We start from the raw sequence: 25,159 nt of genomic DNA, 5'->3' as shown, positions 1-25,159 counted from the left end.
GTGGGTCAGAACTGACTCAAGAGAACCTAACAACAAAACGTCTCATAATCCCCAGTCTTGGCCTCGATCGCCTTCACTCCAACGGTGGAAACCACACTTGCAACCGCTCCTTCCAATAGCTTGAAAATGCATACGCATTTTCCCTGGTAGGAAGATGTCAACGTGGGATGTATTGTTTGAAAGATGTCCCTGTTAAGCACTTAGGAAAGCATCTGTCTTTGACTTCTCTAAGTATCTTAGAGGAGATTTTGACTTGTAATCCCAAGTGAAATGTGATGCATCTAAGTTGTATCATAATTGAAGTGGATCCTAAATAGTCTCATAAAGGAAACAGATCTCCTGTTCTACCAAGTAAGCAATTACTAGAATAATTAGAATTCTAATTATTAGGATTAATTAGGATGGCAAATACTTTTTAACCTGTGAGCATTCATTCTGTCCTTTAGGCCTTCACTGTTCTTTAAGCAGAAGGAACGAGGTGGGAAAGGACGACCCTGAGGTCTCACCTGGATGAGGATGAAGTGGTCCGAGCAACGCTGAGCTTGACTTACTACCATGTTCTTCTGCAGGTACCTTTCATTGCTCTCTTTGAATAATCCCCTGGAGGTCACTCTGGATGAAAATCGGTCTGCATCAAGGGTCATGTTATACGTAATGCCTATGATAAAAACGATATGGAAATATTATTGCGGATCAATCTTTTTTCTTTTAGTCAATGACTTCTCCATCCACCCTTCCAAATCATCAAATACTTTTTATAGTGTAAAACTCTTTTCTTAGCTTTTTAGAACAGTTCCTGCAATAATTATCTCCTACAATATTTGTCCATTTGCGGTTGACTAAGTTCACTCATCAAAACGTCCTCCAGGTTCCTCTACTTTCTGAGCTGTTTTGTTCTTTGATGTTACACAGTCTCCCCTTGTATGCGTGTGCCTACGTTTATGGATTCATTCTTCCACTGAGAGCATTGAGGCTGTGTCCATCTGTTTGTTCTTGTGAACCATGCTGTGATGAACGTGGGTGCACACCTATCTCTCTGTGTCATCATCCAGAGGGATGGCTGGATCATATGGGATTGGTATTCCTAGATTTTTGAGGAAGCAGCATTGAATTGTCCACAGGGGTTGCACCATGTTAGAGACCCACCAACAGTGTGAGCGTTTCTCTCACTAGCATTTGCTCTTTGGCAGATGAATTTTGATGAGGGGAAAATAACTTTCCATCCAATGTAGCCTGCAGACTGGCTGGAGTGCTCACCTGCGTGATCCGTGCTGATGCAACTCGAATGAGCTCACCCACTCACTTGAAAAGCTTCCCTAGCTTGCATAGGAATGCCTTTTGAGCTAACAAGAACCAGGAGAATGGGGCTAATGCTGCCAGTCTCTCCCGGAAACATTACCGTTGGATACATGTTGACGTAGCATCTGGAATAAATTCTATAATAATCCTGGAAAGTGGATATTATGAGCCTATTTCTCATATAGTACACTAGAATAAAAGATGCTTGAAAATTTGCCCAAGTGTTCATATTAGGGTATTTTTGAAATCAGATTACATGAATTTGTGAGGGTTAAATACTTCTTGCAAGGATTAACTCTACTCTGTGAACAGGCACAGAAAGGCCTGGTCATTGTAGCGATAGGGTTTGAATCAGGAAAACTTGGTTTTAATTCTAATTTGTCACTTTGAGCTGTGTATACTTGAGCACTTTGCTTAAAATTTTTGAATCTCTGTTTCTTTATTTTTAAAATGAAACTAACCAAGGGAAGTCAAAATGAAAAAATTTTAAAATAATAATGCAATAAAAATTGATGTGTGTAGTCAGTGTCTTCAAACTATAAGAACTAGTCTTTCAAGGTAGCATTGCTGGTCACATGTCCAAAATTGAGAGCGAGAATCTGGCTTAGTCATATATTTGGGTAACTTCATTTGGAATTTTTTGTTGAATATACTTCTCAAACCAATTCCATTATGCTACTTTAAAATATAACTTTTTCATTGATTTCAAGCAGCTGGTTAAAAATTATGCAGTCTTATAAGCAAAATAGCATTTCTATATAATTAACTTTAAATTGGAATATTCATCTGATTCAATAAATACGAAAACATTGCAGTGAATAAATAAAAGTGATGCAATGCATTGGGCAAGGATGCTGCAGAAGGTCTCGTTAGGTGTTGAATAGCAAATGCGTCACTGGGAGGACTAGAGTTCACCGGACCCAAGCCATGGTATTTGTGATCACCTGATACGCATGTAAAATTGAAAAATGAATAAGGTAGACTGAAAAAGAATCCATGGAATTGAATTATAGTGCTGATAAGAAAAATACTGAAAGTACCAGGGACTGCCAAAAGAACAAGCAAACCTGTCCTGGAGGAAGGACAGCCAGAGTACTCCTTGGAAGTGAGGTTAGTGAAGAGATCAGGCATCAAAGAACAAAAAAATCATATCATTGTGAATGAGGGGAGTGCAGATTGGGAACCCAAAGCCCATCTGTAGGCAACTGGACATCCCCTTACAGAAGGGCTGTGGGGAGGAGATGAGCCAGTCAGGGTGTAGTATAGCAATGATGAAACATACAACTTTCCTCTAGCTCGCTAATGCTTCCTCCCCCCCCCCCCCCACTATCATAGTCCCAATTCTACCTTACAAATCTGGCTAGACCAGACCATGTACTCTGGTACAGATAGGAACTGGAATCACAGCGAATCCAGGGCAGATGATCCCTTCAGGACCAGTGCTGAGAGTTGCGATACCGGGAGGGTGAAGGGACGGTGGAGTAGAAAAAGGAGGAACTAATTACAAGGATCTACATATGACCTCCTCCTTAGGGGAGGGACAACAGAAAAGTGGGTGAAGGGAGACATCAGACAATGTAAGATATGACAAAATAATAATAATTTATAAATTATCAAGGGTTTATGAAGGAGGAGGGAATGGAGAGGGAGGTGGGGAAATGAGGAGCTGATACCAAGGGCTCAAGTAGAAAGCAACTGTTTTGAGAATGAAAAGGGCAACAAACATACAAATGTGCTTGACACGATGGATGGATAGATGGATGGATGGATGGATGGATGGATGGATGGATGGATGGATGGATGGATAAGAGTTATACGAGTCCACAATAAAATGATTTTTAAAAATACTGATGACAGGGAACCAAAAGTGAGGTTCGTGAGACTTCATCTTATGGACTTGGACACTTTATCAAGAAAGACCAGTCCCTGAAAAGGGACATCATATGTAGCAAAGTCTCAGGGCATGAAAAATGAGGAAGAGCGTCACCAAGATGAACGGGCACAGTGGCTGCAACAATGGGCTCAACTATAACACCAGTTATGCAGAGGGCGCAGGAGGGGGAGTCCCTGTTGTACACATGGCCGCTATGAGACGGAACCAACTCATTGGTATCCAACAAACTAAAAAACAAGCCAGCAATAGAATTCACTTTTCAAAGTTGTAAAGATGCGATTTGTGCCATACATGTTATTATTTCGAAGAAATGTCACAGATGATCATGACTGGCTTCTCCATGTGGTCTTGGGGATGTGGAGAAAGAAGATTTAAAAGGAAACTACTCACCCAACAAGCAAGAAACTCGGAGGCCCAGAAAGGGAGAGGATGGAAAGAGAATTCTGATGATGCAGCCTCTTGAAGTGTAAGACAACAGAAAAAGCACAGCCAAGAAACGGAAGACACATGAGGCCATCTAAATGTCAAGGTCAATAGTGCCGGCCAGTCGACTGTTTCCACCAACTAACCATACATGTTCAAAGTTAGCTTTTAGGTCAAGCAGTCGTTTATTATAATATTTATTTATACAGCAATATTTCTGACCCCGCTTTCAAGGATCATCGAATGAACGGATACAAAGCAGCCCTGTGAAATATGCTACTCAGTGCTGGGCAATGCTTGAGCACCTGCAAGGAACAATTTTTCATGGAGAGGAAAATAGAAAAAGCTTGCCAGGGCATGAGCTTAACTTCTGTTTTGTGTTCATACCAATTCTTTTCTTGTTATGAATTATGGAAAATAACTTTCCTCTGTACTTTTTGGCCTTTAAATTACTTTGCTTGCCACTCGATGGAAAACCTGTGGAACTGCAGGCTTCCAAAAAATAATTAGAAGCTGAATGTGTCAGCCATGATGTTAGGACCCTTGAAGCAGTCAACGAAAGGAGACACCATTTAATCACTGCCACCCACCTGTCAGTTTGCCACACTGTGTTGGTCCATGTGTTACAAAGACACTGAAAACCATATCACTTGTACAGACCTGAAATACTAGCGGGCTCAAGGTCTGCCACTCTACTTCCAGTGATTAGTCAATGAAAGAAAAATACAGAGCACTAATATAAGAAACCAAAAGAGACTCACCTAACAGGAAGAATATCCCAAATTCATGAAAAGGAAGACTCAGTATTGTGAAAAATGTCAAGACCACCTAAAACAATCTACATATTCAATGAAATCTTGATCCAAATCCCAACATCATTCTTTAAAGAAATGGAAAAACTCATTACCAACCTCATATGGAGTGGGAAGGGGCCCAAGATAAGCAAAGAACTTCTCATAAAGGAAAAAAAATAGGTGGTCTTGCATACCTGGCCTCAAAACCTACTGCACGCCACCGCTGTCAACACAGCTAGGGCCTGTTATAATGATAGATAGAAAACCAAAGGAACAGGATAGAAAATCCAGAAATCAAAGCAACCGCGTCTAGACAACTGATCTTCGCCAATGGCCTAATAAACATTAAATGGGAAGGGGATGCCCTCTTCAACCAATGGTGCTGGATTAAAATGGAAATCTACCTGCAGAAGAATGAAATAAAACCCATACCCATGCACAAAAACACACTCAAGGTCGATCAGAGACCTAAAGCTATCAGGATCATCAATGAGAAAACTGAGACAAATATAAGGGTCCTAGTACAGGGCATACACGGGAACAAAGGACGCACACACAGTAGGAGACAAACTAGATGGGTGGAACCTGTTAAATGTAAACCACTAGAAAGGGTCACCTGGTAGCTTCTGCCAACTATGTGATATTCCATCTCACTGAGGCATCTTATGCAAGTGGGAGAAAGTCCCCTTAGGAATGTCATCAATCATATTGTGATCCAAACTAAGCGTGTGCAAGCAACCATCTTCTCAACAGCATCCCAAGGAATTGTTTCAAGATTGATATAGGACAAATCCAGCTTCTCAAAGGCAAAGACACCCTCAAGTGCTGTAGAAGAAACCAAAGTCAACGGACAGTTGTTCAATATCAAATGCTGGAGACTGTGAAACTCACTGAACATATAATTTGTAATTTTAGTCAATCTGTTGCTATTCAGATGCAAAGTCCTGAGATTTCTTAAGTCAGTAAAAGCATGAGGTGTAATAAAACTTACTGTATTCCTGGATAGAGTCAAGTCCACCAAAAAAGCACTATGTAAATCAAAAGACGTTATTAAAATCTTAAAACATGAGCCCATAGATTGGGAAAATATGCTTAGCAATTACATAATGGACAAAGGACTAATTACTAAAATCTATAGAACACTCTAAGCACACAAGAAAACAAACAAACAAATAACCCTCTTAACAGTGGTCGAAGATCGTGAATACACAATTTACAAAAGAAGACACCAATGCTCTCATCCACTGGCCACCTAGAAATGTAAATCAAAACAACAACGAGATACCATCCAATGCCAACAACCATAGCCCGATAAAAAAGCAAACAAACAAAACAAAGCAGAGAATAACAAATGCTGGAGAGGATGTAGAGAGATTGGAACTCACACACTGCTAGGGGGCTTGAAAATATGTACAACCACTGTGGAAATCAACATGGTGCTTCCTGAAACAGCTGGCAATAGAAAGGACATGGGACCCAACAATGCCATTGCTGAGCATATACCCCAAAGAAAGAAGAGACAGATCACAGATAGACATATGATATCTCATGTTCATTGTAGCACAATTCCCAACAGCAAGAAGTTTGAAACGGACTAAATTTCTGTCAGTGTCTGGAGTCTTAAAGGCCTTCTAGCTCAGAAGCAACAAAGCCCACATGGAAGAAGCACACCAGCCTGTGTGATCATGAGGTGTCAAAGGGATCAGGTATCAGGCATCAAAGAACAAAAAATAATATCCTTGTGAATGAAGGGGAGTGCAGAGTGGGGACCCAAAGCCCATCTGTAGACAACTGGACATCCCCTATGGAAGGGTGGCGGGGAGGAGATGAGACAGTCAGGGTGTAGTGTAGCATCGATGAAACATACAACTTTCCTCTAGTTTTTTAATGTTTCCTCTCTCCCACTATCGTGAACCCAATTGTACCTTACAAATCTGGCTAGACCAGAGGATGTACACTGGTACAGATAGGAACTAGAAACACAGGGAATCCAGAACAGATAAACCCCTCAAGACCAATGAGAGTTGCGATACCAGGAGGGTAAGAGGAAGGTGGGGTAGAAAGGAGGAACCAATCACATATAATCCCCTCCCAGGGGGACAGACAACAGAACAGTGGGTGAAGGGAGACATCGGACAGTGTAAGATGCGACAAAATAATAATAATTTATAAATTATCAAGGGTTCATGAGGGAGGGAAAGTGGGGAAAGGAAGGGAAAAATGAGGAACTGAGCTCAAGTAGAAAGCAAATGTTTTGAGAATAATGATGGCAACAAATGTACAAGTGTGCTTGACACAATGGATGGATGGATGGACTGTGATTAGAGTTGTATGAGCCCCCAATAAAATGATTAAAAAAAGAATGAATTAAAACAAAACAAAACCATAAAACTGTGGTATATGTACACGGTGGAAAACATGCACCCCCAAAACAGTGCTGAAACCATGAGATAGCTCATGACATGGAGGGATCTGGAAATGATTATGCTGAGTGAAGCTAGGCAATCCCAGAGGACAAAGACTGTGTAAGCTCACGGCTGTAGGAGTGAGCACCAGGAGGGGAGCCGGTTCAGGCTTTCAGGCCATCCAGTCTGCGGTCAGGCAGCCAGGAAGCTTGGTAGAGAGCCTGACTGGTGCTTTGAACTGTGCACTGTCCCCTGTGGGGGCACCTTGGAGACCACTCTGGTTCAGGGGTCCTCACTGGAGGGTGTGCTTGGATTAGATTGTTCTAGAGAGGGGGAGGACAGGAGGGCTTTGTGCAATGGTTCTCAATCTTCCTAATGGTGCGACCCTTTAGTCCAGTTCCTCATGTTGTGGTGACCCCCCTAACCATAAAATTATTTTCATTGCTACTTCATAATTGTAATTTTGCTACTTTTTTGAATGGTAATCTGATATGCAGGATGTATTTTCATTGTTACAAATTGAACATATTATAGCATACTGATTAATCACAAAGATAATATGTCATTATATGTTGTGCAATATTTATTTCTAATGACAAATGGAATTTTGTTTGAAGCGTGGTGTAGCATGGGTTACAGTCTTCACGCAGGGGGCTCATATGTGGGCGTATCTGCATGTGGGCAGACCCGCCTGGAGACAGAAGAGCGCTGTCTCGGTTCCTAAAACCATCAGAAATATGAGTTTTCTGATGGTCTTAGGCGCCCCTGTGAAAGGGTCATTTGATCCCCAAAGGGGTCACGACCTACAGGTTGAGAACTGCTAGCTTAGTGGTTGCCATGCAAAAGTGTGATGAAGTCCCTGAGAACCAGCCGACATGAGGGATACTATTGGGAAAGTCAAGTCAGGAGCAGGGAATGGGCGCAGACACATCTTGGAGAAGACAAGGTCATGTCTGTTGGTAGAAAACAGGGGAGAACCAACTTTCTAGTGGGGGGGGGTGGTTGATAATACTTTTAAAAACCCTAAGAGGGGAGTGTGCCTGGTACTACGCTCCTAATAGGCTACATCGGGATGACTTGCTGTCCACTCCCTGGGGACCCAAGCCATGTGCCATAGAACACTGGGACACTGAACCCTGGATCTTGAAGGTGCACAACTTGCTCCAAAGGTCCTATCAGAGGGATGTGGCATTGAAACCCCACTAGGTGAACTAAGCTGTACCTCAAACATTCCTGCAACCTGAAGACTTAAGATTGAAATTATATGCTGTGTGAAGAAGCAGACAACTATACTAAGATTATTGATCTGTTGGTGGGGGGACTAACGTTTATTTCCTACTGCAATCCCCACTTGCCTTTCTTAATGTATGTCTTATTCTGGCAGACCCGTGTCTGACATTGTCAGGGAATATTACTGAGAAGTTTAGTGTTCAGTCATATAAGGATTTCTTCTGTACAACTCAATAGTCCATGCATTGTGATTTTTAGTTAGCCTACCCTTGCTCAGTCTCCCTTTCTCAATAGTGTTTTAAAATTATTACCATGGGCTATAATCAAAGATACTACAAACAGGAGGTCTTCCTACTCCAGGGAGATAATCAATAAAATCCTCTACCAAAAAATTACAAGAATGCCTCTAAGGTGAAGCAGAGGCAAATAAGAAACAGATTCAGGAATGGATATTGGGTAACTCCAATCTAAGAACAATTAGTTCTTACAACATAAGCCTACTCAACATTCTCCCTCATGAAGAAAACATAGAAGATATGGGTGCTATAGCAAAGTGTGGTGAAGAGACTAGATGGTGTCTGGCTCTCAGAAAGTACAGCATCTGGGGTGTTAAAGGCTTGTTTTAAAACAAGCAGTCATTGAAGTGAGACATAGACTAAACCCACATGGAAGAAACACATCAACATCTGTGATTCAAGGACTGTAAATTATATAATCTCAATATGAAAGAGGGAATAGCATCAGAGTTTAAATTGTGAGATTCGGTCATGCAGAGGCTATGGATGCCAGTGCAAGACCAACAAACATGTGCAGGATGCACACAGAGAATCAGTCTCGGTGATTTCTCTCTGACCGTAATTGAGGGGTGAGAATAACCTGGCGATCACACAGAGAGTATTGGAGAGATGACAGCAATGGATTTAAATGATAAATCTAACTCGAATGGTTAAGACCTTGTCATTTGATTTCCCTTTTGGTACACTGTGTGCAGGTTTTTAATATTTCGGTGTTTCTTTTTTCATATTTGGGGTTTATCTCTGTTGTATTTTGTCTTTGTTGGTCGCCTTCTTGAGTACAGCAGGAGAGGTGTGTGTTGGAGGTGGGCAGAAGGAGCAGCTATAAGGAATATAGGCAGGAAGAAAATGATTAAAAACCGATTGTGGTAGCAATTGCACAATACTGCTTGATATGATCGAACTAGGAAATGTTTGGATTCGGTCCCAATAAAATGATTTGAAAGAAAATGAAATTAATTAAAATGTTTTAAAAAGAGAGATAATTCAGTCTAGGAAACCCTATGATGTAGTTCTAATCTTTCCTAAATGGTTCTCCCCTGAACCAATTAAGTGGCACACAAAAAACATATAAGTTAAGCTCCTGAAACATAACAAATATTTTTTATTGAAGGAAGTTCTGATAGAGACAAAAAAGGAAGGAATTTGGGGTGAAATGTGAATAATTAATTAGACAATATTCTTTAATGTCTTTAGAATTTGCTTCTATTGTTGATATAATTTTCTCATTCAGGGTCAGAGTATAATTTAAAATTTTAATAAGTGAGAAAATAAGTCAAATATGAAATAAATACTTAATCTTGGCTAAAGTTTTTCATTAAAAAGTTAATTTAATCAAGGTTATGATAACAAGATATGGATGGTGCCTTCATATTAGATAGATAATCTGTTTAAAAAAGCAGAGGGAAAAAGGCATCCAGTTTTTGAGAGAAACTTTCCAATTCAAATAAGGAATAGAAGAAATATATAATAGATACAATGTAATATTGAATGGTGGATGGATAATGGCAATTTAGAAAATAATAAAAGGAAAAGTAGTGATTTGAAAATCATTAGGCACCAAATATGCTTATTAATCAAGGCAATCAATAAAAGTTAAATTGTTATTTTTTCATAGACATTCACTTTATTCTATATAATAAAGCAAATGACAAGCATTTCAAACAACTGTAAATGTGTACCTTAAAAAGTACCTTGCTTGAAAAGGCAATTAGGGAAAGCTTGTTATCTCAAAACGACAGAAATTTAAAGTGCTCTGAGAAGGGACCTAAAAGTACTTTTTATAAAACAGTTGGTAGCAATAAGAACTTGGACAAGTTTTTTATTGAACTGTATTTCCTTAGTCTGATCACTGGGTTTGGGATTATACCTACTTCAAAAGACTTTGCGAGGATAAATTTGGATGACAGATGTGAAGTATTTGTCAATATTTGACGTATCAATCTTCAACAAATGTTAATCATTATTATTAAAATTACTGTGGCTTCTATTTTAAAAGTTAAGTGTTATAAAATATATATTATGATTAGTTTTCATTGACTGATCATATATATATATATGAAAACTCTTTGGATCAAAACAGACTGCTGCCCAATAACGTCCTGGAAGTTGAGCCCCTCCAGTTGGAAGGTCCTCCAGTAGCCGCCGTGGCTGCACCCATTGGCTCTAGCACAGGAACAACTGTGAGGATGGCACAGGCCAGGCCGGGGTGTGTTCTGTCGTGCAGAGGGGCACTATGTGTCAGAGCCCACTCAAGGACACCCAACAGCCACCACACAATCGCCACAACTAGGGACTCGAGTACGTCGCAGAGCTGAGAGGTCCTCTTGTTTTATGTGAGGTTATTATGAACCAAAGCTGATCTGAAAGCAACTAATCACAAGCTTCTAATGAAATATAACTTGCGTGCTTCATATCATGAATGATGACTTGGCTGGACCCAATGAAGAGCTGGCTTTGCTCCATAGCGTCTTCTTAACGCTTCCCCATCTGCTTGGACACCTTTCAGACTTTTACTCACATTGATAAATTATTTATCAGATTTAAAACACTGGGCACAAACTGCATATTGTCTTATATTTTCTCTTTCATTATTTCATGCTTCAATCAGGAATAATATGTTATATTTTAGTGGATACATTCAATTTAGATGGTAGCAGAGCCAACACGCATTCCATTAATCAGTACTCCTGCAATCCTGAATAATCTGGGAATATCCAAGTATCCAAGTAAAGGAACCGTGGGTAAGAAGAGTTTGCAGGATCGATTTGGGAGAGTCCCAGGATATGTTTTAGAGATTCTGACTTGGCCCGGCAGAGTGTCATCATCCAGAACCGAGGAGAGGGCGATAGCAACCACTCTCTCCGGACCAATTACCCATTGCCAGCCTTCGAATGTATGCCAATTTAAGTACCCGCAAGTGCCGACTTATACTTCCTTTGGACTGTAAATCCAAAATGTAGGATCTATTCAGGATTCAGCTCAAAGCACACACCTGTTTCTTTTGAGATGGTTTTAGGTTTACTTACCCACTTGATTGTTTCCCTGAGCAGGTCGAAATTTTGCACTGAAACAGAGTTTGAGGAGGACCTCAGCATTCTTGTTGAACAAAGTGATTGTTTCTGGTGTGAAAAACGCTTCCACAGATACATCAGCAATGCTCTGTGACCTGGCAGGCATAAACGAAAATCGAAAGATGGTCTTTGTAGCTGAACTACACACACACACTCTACACCTTACATCAAGGTCCCAGTGTCAGAATTCTCAGATTGTTCTCTCAAAGCTCAATCAAAGCACGTTAGCAGCATTTTATATTTGACAGCTCTAAGACTGCAGGGATTGTGTCCCTTTGAGCCCAGGCGGGCTTTCAGGTAAGTGTTGGATTGCTGATCCCAGATCAGCAAGCCCACCAATCGCTCCTTAAAGCGACTGTGCTCCTGTCAGATGCAGAGCCTCAGAAACTCCACAGAGGGGAGATACTAATAAAAATTGCCTTCATGGCGGTTGGAGTTTTATTTGGGTACCACCAGTAAAATTCACATTTAATTTTTTTTCCAAATGAGCCAATCAATGCATTAGCACAAAAATAGGGGTCGTCAATTAATTTGGAAGGGAGGTAGAAAAATCATGATACCTGGTAAGTTGACTACTGGAAGAAATTATATTACTTTTTATCATAAAAGCAAGAGAGAGACAGAAGGTGTGAAGGTAGAGGTGATGGTAATGGGGGTGAGGGGTGTGTGTGCGCCTGGCTTTTTCCTGTTGTCACAGAAGCTGGATAGGGGTGGGGTCAAACCTGTCAATCAAGTCACAGCCTGATGCCACCTCCTTGATGTCATAAGCCTTTTGCATAAGAGCGAGGGACTCAGAGAACTGATCTCTCTATGCAACTGTACCTTCCTGCCTACTGGAACTACCTGCCTTGAGGGGTGGCCCAATGTGGGCCACTTGAACCCCAGAGCTGCCGGCATCCTACCATGTTCCCATGGACCTTGGATCCACGCAACCCTGCAGCACCGGTCTGTGGTCTTCCTGCTACTTGGTTCACTCCTCTGCATCACCAGCATGTGGCTACATGAATCTGAAGAGCAACTTGTGAACCAGCATCGGACTTAGGGGCATGAGTTGGATGAAACTGGGATGCCTTCATGATATATAATGTGCTTCTTTCTATAAGGCTATATGAGTGTCACTGGATTTGTTTCCCTAGACAACCTGGCCTAACACAGAGGTAGAATGAATATCTTCATTTTATAAATGAAACAGCAGAGGTACAAAGACATCTGGTGGCTTAACAGTTAGCAATTTTCAGTAAGAGTCGGTAAGAAATTAGACCCCACGGTCTCCTAAGTCCTTAGCCAGTGGCATTTGTACTTGATGATAATCACTCCTAGTACACACCCTCAACTCTTTACAGAAGACTAGCAGCTATCTGTTCTGTCAAGTAAAATATTTATTATTTGAAAATAATCCTCAGGGACTTTTCCAGATCCACTAGCCTTAGGGAGATGTCACACCACGGCCTCACCCTAGTGTGGCTGTCAATGCCGTTCCGCGGTTCGCTGCCATGTACCTTTTGACGGTTTTGAGGAGGTAAAGTCCCCATCAAAGAACAAAGCTTTGTCTCCACTGACTTTATTGATACTCACCAGGAGAGAGAGTTTCTTATACAAAAGTTTCATGAGAGTCCTATTATACTACATTATCATATCTTAAATTTTTCCAAAAGCCTGTTAGTTTTTGGAAAAATGTAAGATGGACTCAGTTTACTGATTTTAGCTGAGTCCATTAACAAATTTATTTTCTTATTTTTAAAAATCTTAAATATTACCCTGGGGTTTTCTTTTTCTCCACATTCTGCAATGAACAAGGCACCTTTATCCTTCAAAAACCTAAGTGAGATATTGCTAATAAGGTCATTAAGTTCATAAATACCATTACCATGATGGGGAATGTTTCTCTGTCCTTGCTGACATGACATTTAAATACATTTCAACGGACAGGTGAATAACTAGTTGAGCTATATTTTCTTGGAGACATTTGAGTAAAATCTTGACGTCTTCCTGATTCCATTCTCTCATCAGCAGTATATATTTATTTTTGAAACCTGAATCAATGGTTCTTAAAACTTTTATGATTCCCCGATTCTTCAGCTCCTGCCGAGGTCAGAGATAGGTCATCTTAGCCTACACAGTGGCTTCCTGTTCACAAGGGTCTGGTCTACAACCCCTGGGGGATAGATTTCCTTTCAGTTTTACGTGGGGTTGCGGAGTAGGGAAATGAGTCAGTGACCTGAAACAACTATCACATAAGAAGCTGCAATACCGTGGTGTGGTCTGAGTGTTCTCACGAAACTTCCTTACAGTGTGCTGAGATAAGGCTATTTCAAGGCTTTTGGTGTTCTGAGAAGAGAAACATGATTCTACTGCTAAGCAAATATTTTTTTTCTCCTACTAGGAAAGATCTTCCTTCCTTCATGCAAACTCTGACGCATAGATGCCCCAGAATACCACAGCTCAGCCCAACTTCGCACCATGCCCTTGATTCCAGTTCACAGGGACCCTGGAGGACATGGTGCACCTCCCTTTGTAGGCTTCTGAGATTTCTGGGAGCAGACAGCCTCCTCTTTCTCCTGAGTAGCTGGTGGTTCTGAACTTCTAACTTTGGGGTTAACAGCCTAATAAGTAACCCACAGAGTCTTATATAAGTCATGCGGCATTGCATGGCAGCTACAACAATATGTTTTGCTTTTCAGTAGGCGAGTCTTCATCTCAGGCTCTCTCAGACTCACCAGAGTTGAACCACTTGTCCAAAGGCCCCAATGGACACGTCAGTGATGGAGTCCCCATTCAAATCTCCATAGCCATCCAAGGATCTCCCGAAGTACTGGAGAGGGGTCCTGAAGGCTTTATCAGATCCCAAGATTTTCTACAAGAGCGAATTTGACAGGAAATTACAGGGTGCACCAGCTGGACCAAACTTTTAAAAATGTCAGGTTCTCCATTGCCATATTATGCTCTTAGTCTAGGCCTTTTCAAGAGTGTCTTGATTCTCCCCAAAATTCCACTGTCTTTTCAATATCTTATCTGAACTATATTCATTCTGACAGCCACACGTTCATCAAAGAAGAGTCGTAAGGTGAAATTCACAGATTAGCAGTAAATAGGTTCAGGTCTATGAATGGGGAGAGACTTGATACAAGAGCAAATCCTGATTCTTAATCTAGTTCACTCTCTTCAGGTCTTTCCTCAGTCACCTGCTCAGCAAGGCCTTATTTCGTCACCCTTCCACCCACCAGATACATTCCACCAGGGATCCCTTATTTCCTGCTTTAGTTCTTTGTCATCAGCTTTTATTGCTATCAGTAATATATGAGCATCTCTGCTTTTACATCTCTCCCCTACTAGTATGTAGAGCCTATGAAGGACAGATTTTGGTTTGTCTCATTCTTGACAGCATCTCCAGAGTGTAGACCAGCATCTGGCACATAATAAAGGCTCACTTAATACTCGCTGATTGAATGAACTTATCAACTAAGCGAAATGCACTCCATGGTTTGCCTGATACATATTCCAGCTCGACCATGATGACATACACATGTCAGTACATTACCGTGATGTTACCATGGGTTACCTGGGAATACTTCATGCGAATGGTGCTCTGATAGCCATTGTAGATATACACAGCCCCAGAGTTCTGATGCTCTAAAGGTGACCCAACTATGACGTCATTGAAGCCATCCATGTTGATGTCGGAAAGAGCTGCAATGGCCGAGCCAAACCGGGCGTTTTCCAAACCCTCGGGGCCTTCAAGAAGTTGGTGATGGTTCAAAACGCCCTTTCAGAAGGAGAGAGAGATTACACCAATCCTAATAACGTGTGCAATTAAAGTGCACAGCTAATGAGGCCCTAACCATTTGCAAGATGTTTAAAGTAGGTAGGGTTTAAACTTCAAATACAACATTTTCAATTTATGATGGTAATTATAAATGCAAATTTGAGTGAGGTTGCAGATAACTGCTCGTAAAGCAAAGTGAACTGTTTACAGTAGCTGCACAATCTATATAAAAATAACCATCACGTTGACTCCTTCCCCCCTTGTTATTAGTTCCTCGTCTGTTTCTAAATATTTTGATTTATATCTTTTTTACTGGTAGAAAGCCACAGGTACCATGAATAAAACTAAAACAGAATCAAAACAAAATGCAATCGCTTCATTTATATATTTTAAATGATGGAACAGTGACATAAATTTTATAGTTTAAAACCAAAATACTAATTGCCTTGCTATCAAATCAATTTTGATTTTTAATGATCCTATAGGACAGAATAGGATTAGCCAGAGATTTTCCAAAGGTGTAATTTTTTTTTAATTAAATCATTTTATTGGGGGCTCTTACAGCTCTTCTAACAATCCACACATCAATTGTATCAAGCACATTTGTACATATGTGTCCACCATCATTTTCAAAACATTTTCTTTCTACTTGAGCCCTTAGTACCGGCTCCTCTTTTTACCCCTCCCCTTCTCCCCCTTCATGACTACATCTTTTCCTGCAGAGTAGCTGGGAGTTTGGAAATGCAGACCATTCCGTGAAAAGCCAAGTCTTTTCATCGCTGCACCAAGTGAGGTCACGAAGAGCCTATTCATTTTAAGAAGCACTACATACATCTGCCCACAGGGAAAGACATATCCTTGGAAAATACATTTTTCCATCATATTTTGGAACCAATACGGAACTCTCTCCTGATTTCATCTGAAGGCAATGCTCCTCGACCATGGAGCTGCGACAATGTTTATCTTATATCCTCTGCAGGATCTTTTAGAGATTCGTTTTCCTGAGGTTTGAGGAAGTCTTAGGCTATCTTTTGATCTTCAACAATTAATGGAAATTCAAAATATCTGGCAAGCCACCAACGTTTAAGAAACGGGGGCTTTGGAACAAGTGGGTATAGATCCTTCCCTTGCTAAATAATTTCTTTCCAAAAACATTTTCTCGGGTGCTAATACAGATATCATATCGTTCCATAGTTCTCGCACATCAAGGAGTATTGCACAATTACTACCCCAATCATTTTCAAAACATTCCCTTCCTTCTTGAACGCTTCACATTAGCCCCCCTTTATGGAGCGCTGGCCACTGTGCCCCAAGGAAGCCCTATTCTGCTTGCTATGGGGGACGGTGGAAGCCCAAGATACAGTTTGAGAGGTACACAGGAAACAAGCCTCCAGGGGTTTCCCTTGATCCACAATGAACAGATGGGAATAAACTAATTACCCAACCGTGCACTGGAGAGATGAGCACAGAAGATCAAACTGATGGACCGGGCTTGAGTGGTTGAAACCGTGTCGGCGGATCCCTGCTCTGATGCGCTGTGCCGGTTCTGGTTTTCAACATTTCCTGTGTTTGTTTGTTTGTTTCCTATTGGGGTTTGTCTCTGGGGGTATCCCTATTGAATTTTTGTCATTAAATATCTTTATGCCTTCTTTAAGCACTTTGGAATTGTTTTAACAATTGCTGTTGAAGGGTTGAGTTTTACATTAATTTTAATACACCATGAGGGCACCGTATCACAGCAAGCCGAGCATAATCTCTATTATACCAGTGCTAGCTTCTTTCCCTTTTTGCAACCTTTCCTTTCCATCGTCATTTAATGCTTTTATCAACAGACACTTTTAATGCTGTTTTTCTTTTCTGGTTTCATTGAGGGCACCATGCTCATATATGTATGTATTTGGAGAATTCAGCCTCAACTTGAAAAACTGTGCTTTTCCATGTTACAGTATGCTGCTTTTTTAAGTGTAAGAACTGGAAATTTCAAGATCTGGACAGATAGCTAAACATTACATCAAGCAATGGAATTTCCTGACGTACTAATGTAGAAAGCATCTGGGATTAAATGGATATTTCCAAAAGACCAATGATTGAGAGTTTGATCTGATTCTTATTATATCTTTATAACAAAGAAGAAAATTTGTATGAAATAACCTGGACACCTGTGTATTTTTTTAAAAAGTGGTGTCAAAAAGGACTTGATCTGTGTAAAGGAATCCTGGGGGTACCGTGGGAAAAGTGTCAGGCTGTGACCTGAAAAGTTCTCTCTCTCTCTCTCTCTCTCTCTCTCTCTCTCTCTGTCATTGAGGCAATGATGACTCATAGCGACCCCCTGTGGGCTTCCAAGGCTGTTCACAGAAGTAGAAAGTCGTCTTTCTCCTGCAGAGCTGCTAGTGCGTTTGACCTGTCCCGAAAGGTAGGCAGTGGAAACCCACCAGCTCTTCTGTGGTGGAAAGATGAGGCTGTCTGCGCCATAAAAACTGAGTCTCAGAAACCCAAGGAAGGTTTGCTATGAGTTGGAATTGATTCAGTGGCTGTAGGTTTTTGGTTTTTATTTGTGTAACAACATGTATTGAAAAATACCACATGGAAAATATGGTGACATCTTCGCTAAGTTAAAATTTCACAGATTATATTAAAAAGCACACACCCCCCACAACAGAAAAAAGCTCCCTTGGGCCCAGGGGTGCAGCCTGGGAAGGTTCTCTCTGGTAACAGTGAATTTATTCGTAAAAGCAGTTTTGCTTGAACCTCGTTTTGGTGCTGGCTGATTTCAGAGAACAAGGTGTAGCTGTGAAATTTTGTTTCCTGCTCAGGAACAAGCCGCTGAGTGGTGGCATTGACCAGAGCTCACAGGACAGCGCTGTGAAAAAACTCAAGTGTACAAGTGGTTTTCTCAGTTCAAAAAGGTGAAATGTCAACTGATGACAAGCCTCATTCTGGAAGTCCATCAAATTCTCAAATGGACAAAAATGCCAACAAAATGTGTTCACTTGTGCTTGAAGACAGATGGTGGACCGTTGAAGAGATGGGGAAGTTTCCTGGGATGTGTTGGATCCCGGTTCAGCGAATGTTAACGGAAGATTTGGGAATGAGAAGGGTCCCTGTGAAATGTGTGCCTCGTTCTGACTGACCAGTAAACAGAGTGTCACGTGGAAAGAGTCCATGCTTTGAAAGAACAGCTCCCAAGTGACCCAGACGTTTTCCCCACGGTCATTGCTACTCTTCTCACAGCCCCGAAAGCAAACATCAATCAAGCCAGTGGAAGATGCCATCGCCGCCAGGCCCCAAAAAAGCTCATCAAGTGAAATCAAAGATCAGATGATGCTTTTTTTTTTCTGATGTGAAGGTGATAGTGCATTTGGAGGTGCTGTCAGCCATCCAAACAGACGAGTTTGAAAAATGTTTCCAAGAATGGAATTACAGATTTGATAAATGTAATGGAGAGTACTTTCAAGGTGATAAGGTCGTTTTGTTTAAAAAGATTAAATACATAGCTTGGAAAAATAATCTTTTTTTGGGGGGTGTTGGGGAGAATTGAATGTGTACTGTATTCATAGCAAAGTCAGCAGTTCGAAACCACCAGGTGCTCCATAGGAGAGTGACAAGGCTTTCTATTCCCATAAAGAGTCTCTAAAACCCTGCGAAGTCACCATGGGTCATAATCGACTCGATGGCAGTGAATTTCATTTTGGTTTAAACTTTCTCTTCCAAATTCAGATTCACTTTTATGTACCAGTATTTGAGTAAGTTAAACTAAGTTTAACTTAGTTAAACTAAGTTAATAACTTTCTTTTTACCTTTGTGATAGTGAATAGGTAGACTCTTCCCTCTTCCTTCTTGAGGCCATTCATGTACATTGGTGCCCCTACTAAGAGTACGTCTGTAATGGTGTCTCCGTCCACATCTACCGAACACAGGACACTCCCAAAATAGGAGCCAATCTGGAATAAAAAACCAACCAACCAACCATCAGCTGTAGGATTCCTAGGATATGTATGTGCCCACTGTTGCCCTGGATATTTCACTCATTCAGCTAGCCGTACCACTAGCATGTTTCCACATGTAGATAACCTAGCTCCTTACCTCAGATGTGTTCTTATCAAACACCTGCTTCCTACAATTTCGTGTGCACAAACTCACCGAGAAAATGCGTTTAAAAGAGAGGCTCCTGAGACCGATTTCCAGAGCTCATTGTGCAGTGTCTAGGATGCATCCTAGAAACATTATTTCCCATTGACACTCCAGCTGCTTCTGCTGTGCTTGGTCCGACAAGCATAGGAGGTCCACGAGGGGCAGGGATAGGGACAGACCATTATGCTCCCAGGGTGAAATAGATGATAATTATAACTCGGTTAGGTAAATAACAGAGTTTGGAAACTTGAATGTACATCCCACTGAGTAAGTGTTCCGTGCATGCCTACTATGTGAATACCTTTTAAGGATCCAGAAACATATTAAAAAATAATTCCTCCATAAAAGTTTCATGGAGTTTCTGAAAATAACAAAACACATTTTTAAAATATTAATGAAGACATAAAAATATGTGACCATAGCAAGTCTGTGGTCAAGGAAATCGGGTCCTGTGATCTTCTTACCCCTGGAAGTCAGAGACAGTCCCAGAGAAGCATTAGGAGGGACACCTAATTTCTGGTTTCTCTGACTCAAGGAAGGAAACCGATTTCCATCTGTTTTTGAGGGTCTGTGATGTTCACTTCAAACAAGTGACACTTTCATAGGTCCCAGTTGCTTAGCACAGAAACAGGACTGCATCAGCTGACTTTGGTTCTAGTACCAGTTCTTTGTGCAGGTGGCAGGGGTAGAACTGGGAGTTATCATGGATCAGTAGAATGTGATAGCTACTGGCTTTTCTAAAGATCACAGTCAGCAGGACGCACTGGCAGGCTGAGAGGTGGTGGTGGTGGTTATTAGTTGCCATTGCTTCGACTCACAGTAATTTCATAACAGAACAAAACATTGTCCAATGTACACCACCTCCAAGCTTATTGGGATATTGTAGATCGCTGTCGAGACTATTATATCAACCCATTGATCATGGGTTTTCCTCACTTACACTGACTCTCCACTTTAGCAAAGAACGTCCTTTCCTGATGGGTTGTTCAACATAACCAAGTTATAGTCTCCTCGTCATAATATCTACGGATATCATAAATCAGAATAACGCTGTTCTTCTTGTTCACTTTCCTCATTTCTCTAGATCCCTGAATCCCTAGTGTGAGTTGCATACAAAGCAGTGGTTAGGTTCCTGCCATGATGACTAAAGCGGCCATTTTTCATTTAGTCACTGGTGTCGAGCGGAGTGTCCCGAAGCAGCATAGGCTCTCAGGTCAAGTAGGACTGGGCTTTCATGTCAGTTCAACCACATGAATTTTGTGTAGCCCCTGTCAAAAGGCGAGTGCAGATCTTCTCAGCACCCCAGTGAAGATTCTGGAAGTAGGCAAGTCCATTCAGATTATGAGACCCGCCACAGGACAGGCACTCAATACCTGTCCGTTTCCATTTCTACTCCCCCGCCCCCTTCACCCCCCTCAGTTGACTATAATAGCAGTTTTGCCCGCTGAACAGTGGGATTTACCTGGTCACCTCTGTGAGGCTGAATAACGGTGACGTTACCGCTCTTGTTCACACGGTAGAGCACTATCTGACCGGTGTAATTTGCCCGAGGCGCGCCAGCAACGAAGTGGAGGTTTTTTCCCGTAGAAATCACAGCCACCGAGTAACCTACGAGGGAATACTGCATAGTTCAGTCAGGAAGGGCTGAGAGCAGGTGATCGACGTCCTGTTCTTTCAGGTGTGGTGCACACTGTCTGCGGGTCCTAAATAAATCAGTGAGTCCATTAAGCTGCTCTCTGTCTTTGACCTGCACCTGCTACCTATAAAGCAGACACTAAATTAGGGTTGTCGCCATCAGCCATTGGTGCACAAGACATCGTGTACTTGACCCACAGCGAGCACTCACCAAGTAGTCCTTGACTGAATGAATACACTGCATGAAAGGTTCTGTCCGATGGAGAGGACACAACGTTGGGGAAAACAGTCCCAGGTTCACATTCTTTATGTCTCCCACGAGGCTCTTTGACCTTGGACAAATTATTTAACGCAGCTCGAAAATGCAAAATGCAGCTAATCAGACCTTCCACAGCGGTCACTGGAAACATTACATGTTGATGTCATTGTGGCTAGGAGAGCCAGTTGAGGGGCCATCTCAAAGCAGGGATTCAAAGTCAGTGTGTGCTATCATTATTGGAATAAAAAGGCCAAGAAGTCTAAAATAGTGTAAGACTACCTCTTCCCGCATTGGCTTTTTCAAATGCTTTCTCTTGTAAGGACGCCCAGTCACGTCCTCAGGAACGAGAAGCGTGGAGATGAGGGAGTCTGAGGACTGTTTCATAAGTAGCTATGCGCTCAGGCCTGGCGATCATGGAGGCAACGTAACCATGGGTAACAAAGAGCAAGAATCAGATGGCAGGTCAAAGGCTTTGCTGAATAGACGGAGCGTCGAGACAAAGCTAGCTTACAGGAAGAAGACATAACTAAGCTGTCCATAGATTGTTTTAAAGGCAGACCAAACAATGAATTTTACAAAGTTTTTATGACTTTTTAAGCTCAGTCAAATGTTTCTATAGCTTACCTAGATACGAACTGTGGTTTCTATCCTGCAGAATCTGCTCAAATGTTTGTTTGGGAAAGATGGAAGTTCTGTGAGACATCTGCTGGACAATGGTTCCACTCCAGTCATAAGCTCCCACTGCACCCAGCATCAGAACATCCTGGAATGGGGGAGAAATGAAGGTCCTTCAAACTAGTCACTTCTCAAAGGTAATAAAGCAGGAGAGGCGAGATATTTAAATAGATTCCCTGGATTAGGTAAAGACAACTAAGTATAATCAAGTATAATATGTATGGATTGCCTATTATATAACAGAAGTACTTGAATATAGTTTATATTTTCTATCTTTTAAATATGTCAACATAAATAAAAATATTTAACTAGATCTATGCTCAAGAACAAGCCTTCCACTGAGCTGGGTCACCAGGACATTATGTAATAGGATACATTGGATAGGTTCATCTTGGTGGTAAAATGTAGTACAGGAGGGTTACATAAATCATCTTTTGATTTCCTGTCAAAGGCACATACTTGCCAAGACTGAGCCCTTGTGAACCTTTAGGATGGGGTTAAAAGTGAGCCTGGGTTCTAAGAAAAGATCACAGCTGGATAGACAGAGATGCCTGCGGGAAACAGGAAGTGCTGACGCTGCAGGTGGAGAGAGAGAATTCTGCTGCTCCCCTTGGGAGGTCCTGAGAGGCCTTGTCTGACCTCCTCTACTTTCAACTCGGTTCTTTCTTCCTGACTCCTCCTCAAATGTTTCCTTACCATCTGTAGCCTATCTCATCTGATTGGCAATGGCCACAGCTATGAAAGGTAGTTCTGGTTATGACATTCAATCAATTGGAAGGAAAATCAACCACCATCATCTCTGAGAACAGGTGGGAAAAGAAAGGCAGATTACTCTGGATTTGGCTCAAAACCCACTGTGAATATTTATTTTTAAGTTTGTTATGTCTTATTTCGATCTCAGAAAAAAACATTTAAGATATGATTTTGGATTACAAATACAAGCTACTTCAAAAATAAGCAAGCAAATAAATAAGGAAAAAGGACTTGTGCGCACTCTTTTGAGGATGAGACTTAAACCGCCAAAGACTATCCTGAGCTCAAAATTCTGGATCGGAGGTGCATGAGCGGGCTACAAGGGGTGTCTGAAAACCTCATGAGATTGTCTGTGGAATTCTTGCGGTGGCATGAGATGTCTTCATGTGACTCTTTCCCCATGTCTTTATAACTCCCACCACCTTAAAGCCATCTTTGAAGCAGTGGGAGAGAAATCCCAGGACCACTGGATGAAAAGCAGGTTTGAGATCTCCGTCCAAAGTGGTGGAAGCCAAGACCAGAGGCACCAGAGGCAAGGGGATCAGAGAAGTAGTGAGTCAACGCAGCAGGCTGGCTTCCTGGCTCCTGAAGGCAAAGGCGAAGGGACCACGTGGGTGAGAGGCAGAGAACTAGAGAGAGACTAGGCTGCTGGCTGAGGAGAGATGTGTGTGGACCAATGACTATAAACCTACTATTGACTGAACCCGGTTTGTGGTGAGCCTTGTCTTTGAGTCCTATGCAGCCATGGCAATGAATGACTGGTCCCAGAATAGATGTAGAATGCCAGGGAGTAACTACTGGCGTCAAAATAGAATAAAGAAGGATGGAGGGTCGAGCCTTGTCCGACCCTTGTGCTTCACAGGCAGGGGGAAACCAGAGATCAGATATGACTATGAAATTATCTGTGGGGGAGTATAATAACTTTATAACTTCTATTTTTAAGGGAAAGACTCATAACTTTATGATCAGCTTTGTCTGATAGTCTAGGAAAAGTTAGCCTCTTTTATCCGAGAGACAAAATGAGCTGTTCTGGGCTCTTCCATCTGAGTTCATTATATCCCCTAAATATTTCCCATTGCCTCATATCTTTATTTCTTTCTCTACCCCAATCATAACCTGACTATAATTAGAATTAGATACCTGGAAGATGGATGCTTCTGAGAAAGGGATAAGGACTTGCTTTGTCCCCTCTCGCATTTCCAACTAATTTTTTAAGCTCCTTTCTGCCTCTGTGCGTAGAATTCAGTAACAACCACAAGGATTTGTGTTCCTGATGAACATTTTCAGTAATTGATTTATTCAAAGGAAATCCCTGCTATCATCACACCTTAAATCAGAGGTTCTCAACCTATTGGGATGTGACCCCTTTGGGGCCGAACGACCCTTTCATAGAGGTCGCCCAATTCATAACAGTAGCAAAATTACAGTTATGAAGTAGCAACAAAAATAATTTTATGGTTGGGGGTCACCCCAACATGAGAAACTGCATTAAAGGGTCGCAGCCTTAGGAAGGTTGAGAACCACTGCCTTAGACTGATCGAATACACTGAAGCGCTCAAAGCTTTCTTTAAACAATCCCGATCCCCCTCTCCATATAAAATCCTTGCAAAAAGGGGGAGAGAAGGCATTTATTAACCTTCATAATTTAAGTGATAACTCAACAGAACTGAGAAATAAAACAAGGAAGACCAGCCATCAGAACGGCTGACCACTAACTGGCTGTTTCCCCCTCTGATGTCTAAACTACTGTCCGGAAGGCTTATGCCAAGTGACCTGCTGCATTAATCATCTGCTACACACATTGTGAGGAGAGTAGTCTGCGCTGAACCCCACTTGGGACATTTCCATCTGGAAGCTGTCTCCTCCTTGAACGGTACCTGGGGGATAGCAGATTTAAACAGTTAGAACACTGTCCATGCATTTGAAATAAAAAATTAAACACATGCAAATATAACATTCTGAGTTCACCCCAAACTTTGGAGCTGGCAAGTTCTAGGAGGGAGAAATCACCAGGGAAGTGTTTAGAAAGGATGATAGGAGTCCCCACTCCTTCCATGGTGGCTTTGGGCTGTCATTCAGCCTTGATGAAGCCTTAGTGCCCGTCTCAGTGTGCAACTGGAGCAGAAATCCCTTTAAAAAACAAAACCTACTATGATTATTTCTAGCTAAGTTATTTATTTTAAATGTGGGTACTAATAAACAAACGAGGGATAAAACATTTGTTCTCAGATGCTACCTGAAAGCCAGTGACTGGGATTAAAGCACAGGAAACCCTGTGGAGAGCTCTATTTTGTCCTGTAGTGGGACGCTGAGTAGAAATCAAGACAAGGGAACACAACAATAACTAATATATACATGTCTTGAATGCGTTGTGTTGCTGGAGTTGGCAGTTCAAAACCACCACCTGCTTCTCCAGAGAAAGAAGAGGCTTTCTATTCCCCGAAAGATTTATAGTCTCAGGAACCCACCGGGCAGTTCTATTCTGTCCCGCAGGGTTACTATGAGTCGGAGGCGACCCAATGGCAGTGAGT

General features: G+C 41.6%; 1 protein-coding gene across 2 annotated transcripts in view; it reads right to left on the bottom strand.

Annotated features, from left to right (window-relative positions):
- ITGA2 (integrin subunit alpha 2) overlaps nucleotides 1-25,159 on the bottom strand; it is a 148,801-nt gene that overhangs the window by 39,704 nt on the left and 83,938 nt on the right. For both annotated transcript variants that reach the window (XM_075541024.1, XM_075541025.1), the window contains exons 10-17: nucleotides 24,429-24,505; nucleotides 21,825-21,963; nucleotides 20,769-20,914; nucleotides 18,973-19,116; nucleotides 14,972-15,175; nucleotides 14,130-14,266; nucleotides 11,368-11,507; nucleotides 507-658 (exon numbers count right to left, since the gene is read on the bottom strand). In XM_075541024.1, the coding sequence (XP_075397139.1) occupies nucleotides 507-658; nucleotides 11,368-11,507; nucleotides 14,130-14,266; nucleotides 14,972-15,175; nucleotides 18,973-19,116; nucleotides 20,769-20,914; nucleotides 21,825-21,963; nucleotides 24,429-24,505 (1,139 nt within the window). The remainder of the gene's footprint in view (nucleotides 1-506; nucleotides 659-11,367; nucleotides 11,508-14,129; nucleotides 14,267-14,971; nucleotides 15,176-18,972; nucleotides 19,117-20,768; nucleotides 20,915-21,824; nucleotides 21,964-24,428; nucleotides 24,506-25,159) is intronic.

Source organism: Tenrec ecaudatus, chromosome 2 (genome assembly GCF_050624435.1).
Source record: "Tenrec ecaudatus isolate mTenEca1 chromosome 2, mTenEca1.hap1, whole genome shotgun sequence".
NCBI lineage: Eukaryota > Metazoa > Chordata > Mammalia > Afrosoricida > Tenrecidae > Tenrec > Tenrec ecaudatus.
Note: the sequence above shows the minus strand (reverse complement) of the source record. Positions and strands in the feature narration are given on the sequence as shown.